Source organism: Drosophila sulfurigaster, chromosome 2R, assembly GCF_023558435.1.
Source record: "Drosophila sulfurigaster albostrigata strain 15112-1811.04 chromosome 2R, ASM2355843v2, whole genome shotgun sequence".
Classification (NCBI taxonomy): domain Eukaryota; kingdom Metazoa; phylum Arthropoda; class Insecta; order Diptera; family Drosophilidae; genus Drosophila; species Drosophila sulfurigaster.
The window spans coordinates 3,603,364-3,619,633 of NC_084882.1; the positions used below are offsets into that span (position 1 = coordinate 3,603,364).

Genomic DNA, 16,270 nt, shown 5'->3' on the forward strand with positions numbered 1-16,270 from the left:
AAAAAAATCATGGCCACGCTTTTTAAATAAATGCCATTACTAAAAGAAACAGATGAACTAATATTCGACGCTTCTTTCTATGGCCCCAATCACATATTATTGCAACAAAAATTTTTTACTTTAAATTTCGTATGAGGTGACTCCACAGGCGAGCATGTTTGCGAATATGTTGTGCTCGACGAAATTTTTCTCGTGGATGGTAGCGTTCGTCGTCAAATTTCGTGTTCGAAAAATGTTCGCATGGGATTAAAATTATTCTATTTTGTCTGTGCTTGCACGAACATGCTCGCCAATGGATGGCAACGTTGGCACGAACAACATTTGTGAAATCATTTAGTAGAGACGTGTTTGCGAAGCGCAAAATGAGCAAAAAATGTATGCAAGAATTCATTTTTTGTCTGCAAAATCAATTATTATATTATTGTATCTCAATTATTATGCGCCCAAGGCTCTGGGGAGAAATTCCTGTTAAGAATTTCAGGTCTTTATAACTTTGGCCACTACTAAATTTAACAGTTTTTCATATATAGAACTGTCCATTGTAAGAAATTTTTTTTTTCTTTTTTTCTAAGCAAATATGTATTGCCATCAGTGCAATTATACTGCCGCTGTCGTTATCCGTTGCCATGTTGACTGCTTGAAAATTCGCCGACAAATGATATTCGCAAGCATGTTGGCACTAGTTGGTGGGCAAATGAAATACAAGTTGGCGAGCATATTCGCAAACATGCTCGCCTGTGGATGGCCTGCTTTAATGAGAATATCCACATATGTATACATGTACATTCCAGTATCGGAGTATCAATACCAGTTATTTACTTTGTCATGTAGAGTTTGTGGATCTCAGGTCAGTTATTCCACAACACTGATATCGACAAGGACTCTAAAGGAATAAGTCTCGCCCTGCCTAATTACTTTTTTTCTAAAAGGTTCTCAATATTATCTGCTACTTAATCTCATTCATAGCGGGAAAGTGGCCGAGGCGCACGATAGAGTGGTGTTTAATAACCTCGTTTTCATTTCTCCACTGTTCACTATTATTTTGATCTAGTTATACATCATGTTGCTTATTGTCAATTAATTGATAATTGATGATTACTTCTTGAAAATTGCTAATCTCATATTTGCATGGTGATAATACGGACTTATATTTGAAATTGAAATTATTCTATTTTGTCTATGTTGGAAACAACATGCAAACAACATGCATTTAATTATTTTTAAAACAACTTAATACTGAACCTTCCTTGAATTCGGTAATAAAATTTTGCCGTCGGCAACAACAATCTTCGTTTTGGTGAGCGACCGATAAATCCGTCACAATTAGTTATCGCCAAGGCTGCCGATTTTTTTTAGAATGAAAAAAAAACGAGTTTTAAATACTTTTATAATGAAAAGGATAGCATTAAATTAGTTGGAGTTGTGTAAAATATATTTTTTTATAAATTAATCTGTTAAAATTACTTAAATAAATGCTGAAATTGCACACAAGAAAAATACTTGAAATCACCGAATCATAATGAAATCTTTTAATAAGGTGACATCTTTTCCAGCTCAGAGAAGCTGTATCCAGTGAATTGAGACAATAATAACAAGTAAGAAAACTACAGTCGAGTGTGCTCGACTGTGAAATACCCGCTACCCAATTTGAATAAAAGCAATATGTTTTGCGGTATTATTCTCAAAAATATACCGAATATACTCGCAAAATACTAAAAATATACCATATATATATATATATATATAATATTATAATAATATAATATATTTGGTTATTGGTATAGTACCGCATTCTAAGTATACCATACCAGATTGTCAGCCAAAGCAAATAAGACCCCTAGTAAGTAGGCGTTTTTGCCTGATCTCAACCAAATTTCAGGAATCATAACCAATATACATATTATTGTATATACCAAAATTCGCAACTCTAGCTTTAAAATTAAGCTCGTTACTCGATTTTTGGTGATTTGCGGGGCGGAAGTAAGCGTTGCCAAAATTTGAAGCAAACCTGAGTAGCTGGTATCTCACAGTCGAGCACACTCGACTGTAGCTTTCTAACTTGTTTTGTTATACAAACAAACCGTGAAATGATGATCCGCACCTTAGAAACACTCAGACGCACCCATCATTAGAATGAGCTATGACGTCTAGCTTTTCAATTATGGATCGCGGACCCATTTTACAAAATATGTGCATGTCTTGAGGTCAAAAGCTTGAAATGACACAAAGTAATAGTTTAATAAAGAACCGTTATTGTCATAAGAATCTTTTTATTTTTATTTTTTACTTATCAATAAGGTAGAAAATAAATGAAAGAATATGTTGTCTGTTAAAACATAAAATCCTGTGATGAAATAAATTTAATTTAATTTAAGTATTTTTGACCGCTGTTCCAAATAAACGGATCAACTGCTTAAATTTCAACTCTGATTGTGAAATTAGGCGACTGATGTTTTGACGAACATTTGCCATTGTACACCACTAATCTATATTTTTTTTTTATCGAACAGTACAACTACATTAACGACGAATATGCAATTTATTAAACTATTCTGATTACGATTGAAATTAATTTACAAAGAAATCATATCTGTAGGTTAGTAATGGGGCTGGCAATATATTTTCAAATGGATCGAGCTAAAACGCGGCTTAGACTGAACTGAAATTTCCGTTAAGTAGAACCTCTCGCCGCGTCATTCCATAAACGTCTATTTGAAAGAGAGGGGCGGCTAAAGAAGTCGCAGTGCAATGCAGAGCGAGTTGATTATTATGATGTAAAGCGGAAACAAACTGCATCATTGAAGCAGATGCACTTGCACCAAATAAAGTATTAGCGCCTTAAAATATTTCAAATTACTTTGCAATTCTTTAAAAACCAAAGTTTAAAAAATAAAAGAAATAAAGAGAAGCATAATAAAATGTTTAAAATAAATCGAAAAGACGATCAATTCGAAGGCCTGTCGTTTAGTGCGCTTTCGTTGCCGTTGCTCCTTATGCAGTTTCCCTACATAGTACATGACAACATGACATGACAACAACACTTATGTATGTACATACATATGTATCATTACTTTGACGTATGATGTACAATATATGTACAAGCTAATGGATGTATATAAGAAAATATAAATATAATGGTCTTACAACAACAACGACAAACATACTATATTCCGAAGAGCACTTTAATGAAAAATTATATTACAATAATTTCAAGTGAAAACTTTTAAACACAATGAACATGACATTTTTTATTAAACTTGCAATAGAATTAAATTTTTTCTTTGTCCAATAAGTTCTGAAAGCTGGTTATTCATAGCCGATTAACTCTTTAACACATGTTACTTTGTGAATATGTGTATTTATTTTGCGTTATATTTTTTGTTTTTGTTTTTAATGCTTGCATTTCCAAGTGTATGTATATTTAAAAAAGGAAAGATGGTCAAAGGTTTTTATTGATTTTAGAGTTGTGCAATGTGCTTGTCATTATATCGATACTGTTTTAGTATTCATCACCTTCGTCAACCTCGGCTGTTGAATCAATTCCAACTTCTTCGTAATCTTTTTCCAGTGCAGCTAGATCCTCTCTGGCCTCAGAAAATTCACCCTCTTCCATACCTTCGCCGACATACCAGTGTACAAAAGCACGTTTGGCATACATAAGATCAAACTTATGGTCCAAACGAGCCCATGCTTCAGCAATTGCCGTAGTGTTTGACAGCATGCACACTGCACGTTGAACCTTGGCTAAATCTCCACCCGGAACGACAGTGGGTGGTTGATAGTTTATGCCCACTTTAAAGCCGGTTGGGCACCAGTCAACGAACTGAATTGATCGTTTTGTCTTAATTGTTGCGATTGCTGCGTTCACATCTTTGGGAACAACGTCACCTCGGTACAGCATACAACATGCCATATACTTTCCATGCCGGGGATCACACTTAACCATCTGGTTGGCCGGTTCGAAGCAAGCATTTGTTATCTCCGCGACGGTTAATTGCTCATGATAAGCTTTTTCAACGGAAATTACTGGCGCATATGTGGCAAGAGGAAAATGAATGCGTGGGTAGGGAACCAAATTAGTTTGGAATTCAGTTAAATCTACATTGAGCGCTCCGTCGAAGCGCAACGATGCCGTTATTGAGGAAACAATTTGCCCAATTAAACGATTTAGGTTCATGTAGGTCGGTCGCTCAATGTCCAAATTCCGTCGGCAAATATCATATATGGCCTCGTTGTCAACCATAAATGCACAGTCGGAGTGTTCCAGAGTAGTGTGGGTTGTTAAAATAGAATTATATGGCTCTACAACAGCTGTCGAAACCTAAATAAAATGGTTATGTACATATATCATTAAAACATATGTAAATACATATACATACATAGTTAAAATAACGACATTATGAAAGAAAATACATCTTTTAATAATTAAATAAAAAAAACCTACATTATTAAACAAAAACAAATATATATATATATATATATATATATATATATAGTTATACGTACTTGTGGTGCTGGGTAGATTGAGAACTCCAGCTTTGACTTTTTTCCATAATCCACTGATAGTCGCTCCATAAGTAGCGATGTAAAACCAGACCCAGTTCCTCCACCAAATGAGTGAAATACTAAGAATCCTTGAAGACCGGTGCATTGATCAGCTAGTTTCCGTATGCGATCTAATACAATATCAACAATTTCCTTGCCAATAGTATAGTGTCCACGAGCATAATTGTTGGCTGCATCCTCTTTACCGGTGATTAACTGTTCGGGATGAAATAGCTGTCGATATGTACCAGTCCGCACTTCATCAACCACAGTGGGCTCCAAATCAACAAATACTGCACGTGGCACATGCTTTCCGGCATTTGTTTCACTAAAAAAGGTATTGAAAGAATCATCGCCACCGCCAACAGTTTTATCCGAAGGCATATGTCCATCAGGCTGGATACCATGCTCCAAACAATACAACTCCCAGCAAGCGTTTCCGATCTGAACGCCAGCCTGTCCAATGTGAACTGAAATACATTCTCTCTTTAAACAAAATAATATTATTAACATACAACTTTACATTTTAGTCCATAGAACGTAACGAAAATATTTCAAGGAAAGCAGGATCTGTATAAATATCTTCGTACACTCGAGATGTTTTCCAGAAATGGTTTTTCAATAGTGTAATAATGGTATTAAAGAATTTCTAATAATTTGTTAACAATATTCTTTATATGTATATTTTTCTAAACTCAGAAAAATGAGATTTGACAGTATAATTATCTACAATATCAAAGAGTAAAAAACGTATTAAATAAAATATTTTTAAAATATTAAGCTTTAACTTATTTTGCAAAATTGTATAATATAAACACTGCAATTGTTTTTTTAAGTACACGAGCAAAGTAAAGTAATATCAGCGTTCCTTATAGCTGAAGCTGATGTCGAACGTATGTACATACATATATCTTACGAAGTCAATGGCTGACACACAGGACACCAATTTTTTTATAATTAGAGCCTCTGTGTACTAGGTACACAATTTTTAAGTTTGTTCAATTCGAATTTTTATATCCTTAAAAATGAATCCTTTGAGTAAAAAGAACGCCTTACAGTGCAAGCTCGTAATGTATTTCTTCTTAACTTTTACGCTTATCACATGAACATACTAATTATCAGGAATGGTGATACTTGTTTATTGCAAATATACAAGTTCAGGTTCAAGATGTCTAGTCGCACAAAGGCAAGTAATCGGTCGAGCATGGACTCACCATATTGAATAGATAAAGTAAAATATAGGAATATCCCAACTTTTGTCCGTAATGAAACACAGCCGAATATTTACTAACAAAATCGAAGATTCAACCAAGCGCAAAACGTATTAAATAAAATATTTTAAAATATTAAGCTTTAACTTATTTTGCAAAATTGTATAATATAAACACTGCAATTGTTTTTAAGTACACGAGCAAAGTAAAGTAATATCAGCGTTCCTTATAGCTGAAGCTGATGTCGAACCATCATTTTATAGGCGCCTCATGAAAAAAAAATCTTCAACACTCACAAGACCATATGCGTATACGAGGGTAGCTTAGAGAATAAGAACAATTCATGAAAGACATACCAATGGAAATACTTGTTTATTGGAAAGCCATTGATTCTTAAATAGTTGCTTGCGTGTGTTTGTATTTTATATTTAACCCAATGTTTTTATAACATCCAAAGTCTAATTCATTGTTCGTTATTTATTTTAGGTTACATGTACACTCAATTATACACCTTTACTTTAAAAAAGATAAATAAAAAGTACATATTTTCAATAATTCTTAAAAAATACCGAATAAATATATCATTAAAATGTAACAATTTATCAAATGATTTATTTGGTATATCGATTTAGTACAATCACATATACAATATACCACAGAGTATAATATATACAATATTGCCGAATAAATCAACTAAATGCCTGTGCATCAGAATATTTTTGCGATATAAAATTATTTTTCAAACAATAATTTTGATATATCGTCTTAATTCAATAATATCCGCAAAATTTTAAAAATGACTATGAATATTTCAATGTTACCAGCTAAACATTACATTATTTACATACATATGCTCATGTTATTTTTATACCCGCTGCCCATAGGGTAGAAGGGTATTATAACTTTGTGCCGGCAGGCACGCCCACTTCCGCCCCCGCAAATCAAAAAAATTGAATAACAAGCGTAATTTAATATTATTAATTAATTAATAAAGCTAGAGTTGCGAATTTTGGTATATACAATAATTATTATAGAATTTATGATTCCTGAAAATTTGGTTGCGATCAGATATGGGCAAAAACGCCGACAGGGGTCTTATTTGCCTTGGCTGACAATCTGATATATTGAGCCGTCTATGGTATATTTTGAATGCGGTACTATATCGATATACCACATATACCATTTGGTATATTTTTAGTATTTTTCAGTATATTAATTATATTTTGAGAAAAATACCGCAAAATATATTTCTTTTATTCAAAATGGGTAGCGGGTATCTCACAGTCGAGTACACTCGACTGTAGCTTTCTTACTTGTTAATAAATAACATTTCAAGACATGTGAGCTTTGCTTTTTAATAAAGATTTTGATGCACGTTGAATATTGGACAGAAAGACCGATGAACAATGTGTTTTCATATGCAATCGACAAGATCCAAGTAAGAGCGAAACTAGAAGCGATGTGAAGCGATAAATCGAATGCAAAGCGAGAGAGCAGTTCGCAACCGCTTATCGTAAACCTCTCGCTCTGCCATCGGGTTCAAATTACCTCCTCCTGCCTGCAGGTAGAAATTTATAATTTTTTCCATGATAATGATTACGAAAGGGTGGCTTAATAGCTATCCCTCTTTTACACACAGCCGCTTCTAGAATGATATGGCGAAATCATTTGGCAAATATAACATTTAAGTACTGAGATCTAAATCTTTGCAATGTACGTAATCCTAGGCACCATTGGATTGTTATTAGTAATACCTCTACTTCTTATCAAATAAAATAAATGTTCCAGCGAAAATATCTTAAAGTATACATTATATTCACTCCAAACATCTTGTGCCAGCATTAATATAAAACTTATTGATAGTATCTGTCCATCTATAAATAAACTTGATTGGAATATTGACGCTTCAATAATCAGTCTTACCTTACAATGATACATATACTATAATAATTTTCTGCCACTATTTTGTTGAACAGAAAACCTATTCGGATTTTTATTTCCGCTACCCATAGGGTAGAATGGTATTATAAATTTGTGCCGGCAGGAAATGTATGTAACAGGCATAAGAAGGCATCTCCGACTCTATAAAGTTTACTATATGCTATATATTCTTGATCAGCGTCGACAGCCGAGACGATTTAGCCATGTCGGTATGAAACACTGGATGTCAGAGACAGAGATAAAGCTATAATTTTTTTCCAACAGCATTTGTTATGCTTGCACGGAGATCAACTTTGTTTCTAATTTTTACCGCGCCCACTTCCGCTCCCACATATTGACAAAACTCGAATAACAAGGGGTCTTAGTTGCCTTGGCTGACAATCTGGTATATTTTGCACTCTAGTATATGTTGAATGTAGGTACCATGTCAATATACCAAATATACCATACGGTATATTTTCAAAGTATTTCGAGGTATATTATTTTGGTATATTTTGAGAATAATACCGCAATATTTTACTTTTATTAAAAATGGGTGGCGGGTATCTCGCAGTCGAGCACACTCGACTGTATCTTAAGGAATAATACGGCGGGTTCAACTTAACGCAAAGTTCTGTAATCCAGCCCAGTCTAAAAAGGGTATTACTATTTGACGGCGGTCAGTGGAAGGCATCTTTACAAAACAACATTGATTTTCGTTAGCTTCTAGACGCGCAGTAGCAAAACTTCATATGCGTATGCAAATATTCGCGAGTATGTAGATACATGCATGCAAACCAAAAAGTGCTTGTCGTTCCGCATGCGAAGCCACTGAATTGAGTGTGTGACGTACGCTGCGCATTACGTTCGTATTTCAAGCGCTCGACTTCACTGCAATAATGTTGTTGAAGGTGAACTCATTTAGCTTCAAGACGTGAGATATCTATGTATGTATTATATCGCTTGCGATTTTACAATGTATGCATCGATTTTTGCGTTTATAAATTTTAAAATCAGAGAGCAAAAAATCTGCTTCAGCTGCTAATCCTGATTTCTGCAAAATCAGTAAGAAGTAAAATCAATATCATATTAAATAAATATACAGTTATTTTAACGCTGACCCTGTCTGTCCATCTGCAATTTTCAGTGCAGGCGTGCAAGTGAATTCGCGATAGCCTATTGCCAAAGCAAAGGTTCGCAGTTTGTGTCTGTCGTACGACTGTCCGTATGAACTGCGCAATTAGTTATTACTTCTGTCAGTAAGCTAGAAAGGGAATGAAAAAATGTGAATCGTATTTAAAAAAAAAAACAAGAAAGCTACAGTCGAGTGTACTCGACTGTGAGATACCCGCTACCCATTTTGAATAAAAGCAATATATTTTGCTGTATTATTCTCAAAATATACCGAATATACTACAAAAATGCTAAAAATATACCAAATGATATATGTGGTATATCGATATAGTACCGCATTCAAAATATACCATAGACGGCTCAATATACCAGATTGTCAGCCAAAGCAACTTAGACCCCTAGTTAGTAGGCGTTTTTGCCCATACAAAAGTATTTCTTTAATAACTTCGACAATTTTTATCTGATCGCAACCAAATTTTCAGGAATCATAACTACTATAGTTATTATTATATATACCAACTCTAGCTTTAAAATTATGCTTGTTATTCGATTTTTTTGATTTGCGGGGGCGGAAGTGAGCGTGGCAAAAATTTGAAACAAACTTGATCTGCCTGCAAGCATAACAAATGCTGTCGAAAAAAATTATATCTATCTCTCGTAGTCTCTGAGATCTAGGTGTTCATACTCGGCTGTTGACGCTGATCAAGAATATATATATATTTATAGGGAGATGCCTCCTTCTACCTGTTACATACAATTCCTGTCGGCATAAAGTTATAATACCCTTCTACCCTATGGGTAGCGGGCATAAAAAACAAAATAGGCATGTAATCTCTCTCAATACATGCATCGTCTTCTTCTTCGAGACTTTTGTCGCGGCAAGATAAAATTGGGGTTCTCATCGCAGCGCTCGGCTCTCGGTCGCAATAATGCTGTTGAGCATAATACGTTTTGCTTCCAAAGTTTAAGTATCTATGTATTATATGGTTAGTGGTAGAACTATATTAATGTACCAAATATAGCCTGCAGTATATTTTAGTATTTTTTGATTGCAGCTTTCTTAATTGTTTTCCACAAATTTCAATGCAAGATGGTCACGAAACATGTTTGTACATACATATACATATACATATATATATACATACATATATATATATATGAATGAAAATATATAGCCTAAGATGCGTAGTGAAAGTTTTATCAGCTATTCGTCACCGCCCACATTCAGAAAAGTATAATATCACGTACTTGAAAAATCGGAAAGCACGTACCACTTCAGTACTAGCCTCTTGAATACGAAATTGATCCCAAAAATGTACAGTATATTTGATTAGTTGAAAGAGTGATACCCTGTCGCAAACATATATTATTTGTAAATGATAAAATTAAGATTTTTAAAATTTTCTATATTGATGAAAAATTATTCGAAAAAGATATATTTATTCTTGTACATAAGTTTGCTTTCGTACTGCAGTTTACTTAACTCTACATGAATTCTTGCCTTGTAAAATCCAGGGTATTAAGGTTAAGTTTAGTTGTCTACTACTCATTTACAAACAAAATTACTTTTTGCATTTTAAACCTACTCATATAGAAATCTGGTTTATAACGTATTAGTTTATGGAACCTGTGTTCATTTGAGTTTTGCTAACGGTTACGTGTGGTCAGTTGTAAAAATGAGAAATTATTTTCTAATTGTATTTACATACGTTTGGTGCATTTTTACATGTGTTCAAACATCTGATGTATCTGTTAGTCGGGATACATACACGGATGCGTTGCAAAATTCCCATAAAACATATTATGGTGGGTAGCTAAAACCTTAAACTTATTATTAATAAGTATTTTAAAGATAATATTCTGATTAATAATTCGTAATATGAAAAACCATTGTACAGAATAAGATAAGTCTTAAGTGAATTAAGTATTTTTTTTATGTGCGTCCATCCCGAGTCGATACTGACCGTCACAAATGAATGCGCTATCCATGTATATCAAGAAGTTAGGACTCCACTCTACATTAGTGTTCTCAGTAATTTTGTCTTTGTAATTCAAAATATTCTTCTGCAAGCAACGAAACGAGCGCAATAAATGCATCGGGAAATAGAGAAGTAAGTGTTTGTGCTGAAAAGTGTTTTTATGCTATGTCAATGCATTGAGCAAAATAAAAATAAATTCATATATTTGGTTTGTCATTGTCATGGGCGACACATTATGATCTAAAAGTATAGGTGTAGGTGTAATACATTTAATTTTAACTATATTTTTTACAGTTTTATAACTTAATTTCAACAGATAATTCTGCTGGTGACTACAAGTACAATCCCCCAAAAGATACAAATTACTTACCTGCAGCTGCATTACCACCGATTTCTGCATATGGTCCCCCACCAGACTCTACCGGAGGAGGCTATGATTACCATCCCCCCAAAGACAATAGCTATTTACCACCTGGAACGGCTTACGGTCATCTACCAGTATTTAATTCGGAACAACCTCCATATTATCAGCCAGTTCATTCTATTCCATATAATTCACACATAACATTTTTAGATAAATTAAAATCTAAAATAAGTCTTTTTACCCTCGGAAAAATAATTTTAAAATTATTGATTTTTAAGAAAATAGTTAAATTTATTGGAATAATTTGTCTGCTATTAGTATTACCAAAATTAAAAAGTGTATTTGCGGATAATACAAGTAGTGAATATGAGGGCATGAATAGCAAAAACGTTGAGTCTGATAAAGGTAAGAATAATCCATATTACGTTTATTTACATTCAATAACAACCAATCTTTTTTTCAGAAAAATTGGAAAGGCAAATTAATGAGATTTATGAATTTATAACTAAATCGCTTGAAGATTTTGAAAATGCATATACATAAGTTTTAAAATCCTATTCTAAAATGTCCATGCTTATATTTCATAAAGTATTATTTATTTATTAAAAAATATATTTCATATGAAGCAATAATGGTAAATGGTAAAAACTAAGATATATAAAATTTTAAGAAATTAAAGTTACAAGCAATCTTTTGGAATTAAATTCAATTAGACTTTGCATAAATTCCTGTTAAATTTCTTCGGACCGGCGCGTGCTGAGAGCTGAAATCTGAACTATAAGCATAAGAGTTCTAATCAGCTTCACTCTGATCGAACAAGCAAGTTGGATTTTTTTGCAGCTGTCGAACTTATTTAATAAAAATATTTAGAAAAATTTCTCAAAATTAAATACAAAACATTATGTCTATTTCCAGTAAATGAAACAGCGGCCGAAAAATAATAAATACATATAAATAAAAAATAAAAAAAGAATTTTTAATTGATTAAAATCAACAAGTAAGAAAGCTACAGTCGAGTGTACTCGACTGTGAGATACCCGCTACCCATTTTGAATAAAATAAATATATTTTTCTGTATTTTTCTCAAAATATACCGAATATACTACAAAAATTTTAAAATTATACTAAATGGTATATTTGGTATATCGATATAGTACCGCATTCAAAATATACCATAGACGACACAATATACCAGATTGTCAGCCAAAGCAACTAAGACCCTTAAGTAAGTAGACGTTTTTGCCCACACAAAAGTATTTCTTTAATAACTTCCACAATTTTTAACTGATCGCAACCAAATTTTCAGGAATCATAACTACTATAGTAATTATTGTATATACCAAAATTCGCACTCTAGCTTTAAAATTACGCTTGTTATTCGATTTTTTGATTTGCTTTGAAACAAACTTGATCTGCGTGCAAACATAACAAATGCTGTCGAAAAATGTTATAGCTCTATCTCTTATAGTCTCTGAGATCAAGTGTTTCATACAGACGGACGGACAGACACACAGACGGACATGGCTAGATCGTCTCGGCTGTTGACGCTGATCAAGAATCAAGCGGGTATAATAAATGTTAATTAAGTATCATTTAAGATATTACATTTATTAATTTGAAATATACTTTTCTAAAATTACAGTTTTAATTTTAACTTTTTTTATTATTATTTTTATTTTATCACTCATGAGAAAATTAGCATAAACAGTGTTTATGTTTATGAAAATATCGAATTTTACCGAACTATACTATATTGATATGTTTATAATACACTACATTAAAAATATACCATAGACATTTAACATACAAGATTGTCAGCCAAATCAGCTAAAACCCAATTGCAGTACGCGTTATTTGCCGTACAAAAGTTTTTCTTAAATAACTTCTGCAAATTTTGTCTTATCGTATCCAAATTTTCAGGAACTATACGTACTGTAATATTATTACATGCAAATCGTGATCTAGCTTTAAAATTACGCTTGTTTTTCGATTTTTGTGGCGACAGTGGGCGTGTCAAAAATTGATCTGCGTGCGTCAAAAAAATGTCATGTGTCTTCACCCTAAAGCAAGCATTAAAGGCCTTTTTAAGAGTAAGTTTCTTAAATCAAAACTAAATACATATAATATATCGAACTACAGTCTAAACGGCGAAATCTTAATAGCGAACTCCATCACTATTTATTAAAGTAAATCCCAATGGTGCATTTTAAAAAGCGGTTTTTTATAGTTCCATATGCAAGCGCACTTTTAGTATTTCCTACATCAATGAAGTGAGTGTACACATTGACTCCAACACAATGCTACCAATTACCAATATTATTTCAACTAATTTTATTTGTATTTTTTAATGCTGAAAGCCACAAAAGCCCATTTGAAAAACAAGTAGTAGTAGTAAGAAAAAGTATCACTCAACCAAATGTCTAAAACAGATTTCAGGATTTTTTACGTCTTCAACTAACTGTAAGATTAACAATGACAAAAATATCGATCTACAACTTAAAATTTGTTGTTGCATTTTTTACTGATTTTATTTAATCAATGCAAAATGCAATGCAAAAAATTTTTTTAATAATTTTTTTAATATATACAAATATATATAATTTCATCTTATATTTATTTCTTTATCTACACATTTCTTTCATTTACACATTTTTTACATATATCTATATTTAAAAGAAGAATGTTATGTTAGTTACACTGTTTCTAACTCAAGATCGGCTTAACAGATATGGTTGAAAATTGGTGACGAGGTAGCTTAGAGGCAGGAATAGGACACAGGATACCTACTAAAATTGTCTAAAATTGTCTCATCAAAACGGTGCTCAAAATCGTCTTACATAGCATTTATTAATTATTTCGATTGTTTCAACAGTGTTGCGTCGACATGAATTTCAAATTAGAAACGAATCGTACCGTTTCTTTCAACTTTCAAAAAATCTCGTGAATCATAAGGTACTTAAGTAAAGAGCAACATAAGTACTAAAACACATAAACAATAATAAATGATTAAAGTACCTATCGTACATTTTTTTGAAGAAAACAAGTAAGAAAGTTACAGTCGAGTGTGCTCGACTGTGAGATACCCGCCCCATTTTTAAAAAAGGCAAAATATTGCGGTATTATTTTCAAAATATACCGAAAATACTTAAAAATATACCAATTGGTATGTTTGGTATATCGATCTAGTACACCACTCAATATATACCATAGACGGCACAATGGACCAGATTGTCGGCCAAAGCAACTAAGAGCCCTAGTAAGTAGGCGTTTCTGCCCATACTACTACTATACTACTATAGTAATTATTGTATATAATTAAATTAAATTAAATAAATGTATATAATTCGCAACTCTAGCTTTAAAATTACGCTTGTTATTCGATTTTTTTGATTTGCGAGGGCGGAAGTGGGTGTGGCAAAAATTTGAAAAAAAAACTTGATTTGCGTGCAAACATAACAAATGCTGTCGAAAACAAATTATAGCTATATCTCTTATAGTCTCTGAGATCCAGTGTTTCATACGGACAGACACACAGACCGACATGTCTTGATCGTCTCGACTGTTGACGCTGATCAACAATATACATATACATATACTTCGGTCGGAGATGCCTCGTTATAACTGTTACCTACATTTCCTGCCGACACAAGTTATAATACCCTTCTACCCTATGGGTAGCGGGTATAAAAATTAATTATTTTGAACTATTGCGGAACAGTTTGCCGGGTCAGCTAGAGGAGGTAGCTTAGAGCCACGAGAAGGAAATAGGATACCAGACAAAATCTTACGTATGTATATATGTAGATATATATATCATTAAAACAGGGGTGCTCAAAATCGTCTTACATAGCATTTATTAATTATTTCGATTGTTTCAGCAGTGTTGCGACGATATGTACGGCAAAATAGAAATATAACTTTTATTAGGTTAAACGAAGCCAAACTGACGTGTTATATAAATATAGGTGAAATGAAGTTTAGTGCCGCGACCAAGACGATTGACTCTCCCGACAAAGCCGTAATGCTGCAAGAGGGATTCGAAAAACTGCACAGGAAAAGGCTGAAGTTGAACAAGAAATTGCACGTGAACAGCGGCGCGTTAGTATGGCTCGACTTCGTGCTTCTCAGTCAGAAGAGCAGCGTGAGGCAGCCCATAGAACAGCTCGTATCGACAATGCAAAATCTTCGAGCGAGCAACAGAGGTCAACAAATAGATTATTTGCGACGCAGAACAATAAATTTATCAAGTGCTGATTTGAATCGAATAGCATTTCGATACGATGGCTGCAATGATTACAGCTCGCATCCTAGCGTTTGCATTGGGCAGCCCCACACGTTAGGTAGTTAGAAAATCGATTAACAATGTAATTTATGCGACGATACTGAAAGGAAAATTCAAAGGTGACGAAGTTCTCATTCCGAGGGTCCTGATGATCCCAAACGATTTGCAGTTTGAATTTAAAAAACTTCAATTTCCGATACGTCTTGCATTTACCATGACCGTCAATAAATCACAAGGCCAATCCTTGAAAGTATGTGGTTTGAATCTAGAACTTCCATGTTTTTCCCATAGTCAATTATATGTAGCATGTTCACGGGTCGGAAGACCATCTGCATTGTTTGTTTTTGGGCCTGATAAGAAATTAAAAAAGGACGCGTATCAAGTACAGAGCAGAAACTATAATAAATGATTAATGTACTTCATTTTTTTTTTCTAAGAAAAAAATTAATGAATTCGGAAATCGACTTATTTATTGCCTTTAAAGCGAAACAGAGCTCGCATATGTATATACAATACGCGACATCAGGTCAGAGCCCCCTTTTAATTGATTTATTTTCCTCTATTACTACTGTTCAGCTGCACACAGTTTCGTAGTTTTGGTTTTGTTTTAATAATCATCGTATGTGCGCTTTCTCACATCGAACAAATTTTCGCGAGAAGAACCTTTAGAGTTTGCTGGCATTTTGTTATGTTCTCGACTGCAAAGCTTTCATTTATTTTGCGTCATAAGAATAGCGCCTGCAATTTTTTTTTCATTTGTTTCGGCAGGTGCAGTCACCAAAATTTTCTGTAGATTAATACATTCATAATTTTTGTGAAATCTCTCAATATGGGA

The 16,270-nt window shown here is 33.3% G+C and overlaps 2 protein-coding genes across 5 annotated transcripts in view; one reads left to right on the forward strand and one right to left on the reverse strand.

Annotated features, from left to right (window-relative positions):
* LOC133835784 (uncharacterized) overlaps positions 1 to 12,213 on the forward strand; it is a 46,458-nt gene extending 34,245 nt beyond the window's left edge. Inside the window, exons 1-3 of one of the 4 annotated variants that reach the window (XM_062265849.1) lie at positions 10,424 to 10,616; positions 11,106 to 11,558; positions 11,617 to 12,212. In XM_062265849.1, coding sequence (XP_062121833.1) covers positions 10,487 to 10,616; positions 11,106 to 11,558; positions 11,617 to 11,696 — 663 coding nt within the window. In that variant the 5' untranslated portion in view covers positions 10,424 to 10,486 and the 3' untranslated portion in view covers positions 11,697 to 12,212. Of the gene's footprint in view, positions 1 to 10,423; positions 10,617 to 10,971; positions 11,044 to 11,105; positions 11,559 to 11,616 lie in introns of those variants that run through there. The other 3 variants (XR_009893640.1, XM_062265851.1, XM_062265850.1) reach the window with 3 other exon arrangements.
* On the reverse strand, positions 3,345 to 5,847 carry LOC133835783 (tubulin alpha-2 chain). Its single transcript, XM_062265848.1, has 3 exons — positions 5,760 to 5,847; positions 4,507 to 5,031; positions 3,345 to 4,321 (listed from the first exon to the last, which is right to left on the reverse strand). The coding sequence occupies exons 1-3, from the start codon at positions 5,760 to 5,762 to the stop codon at positions 3,500 to 3,502; spliced, it is 1,350 nt and encodes a 449-aa protein (XP_062121832.1). The 5' UTR covers positions 5,763 to 5,847; the 3' UTR covers positions 3,345 to 3,499.
* Positions 12,214 to 16,270: the final 4,057 nt, after the last annotated feature.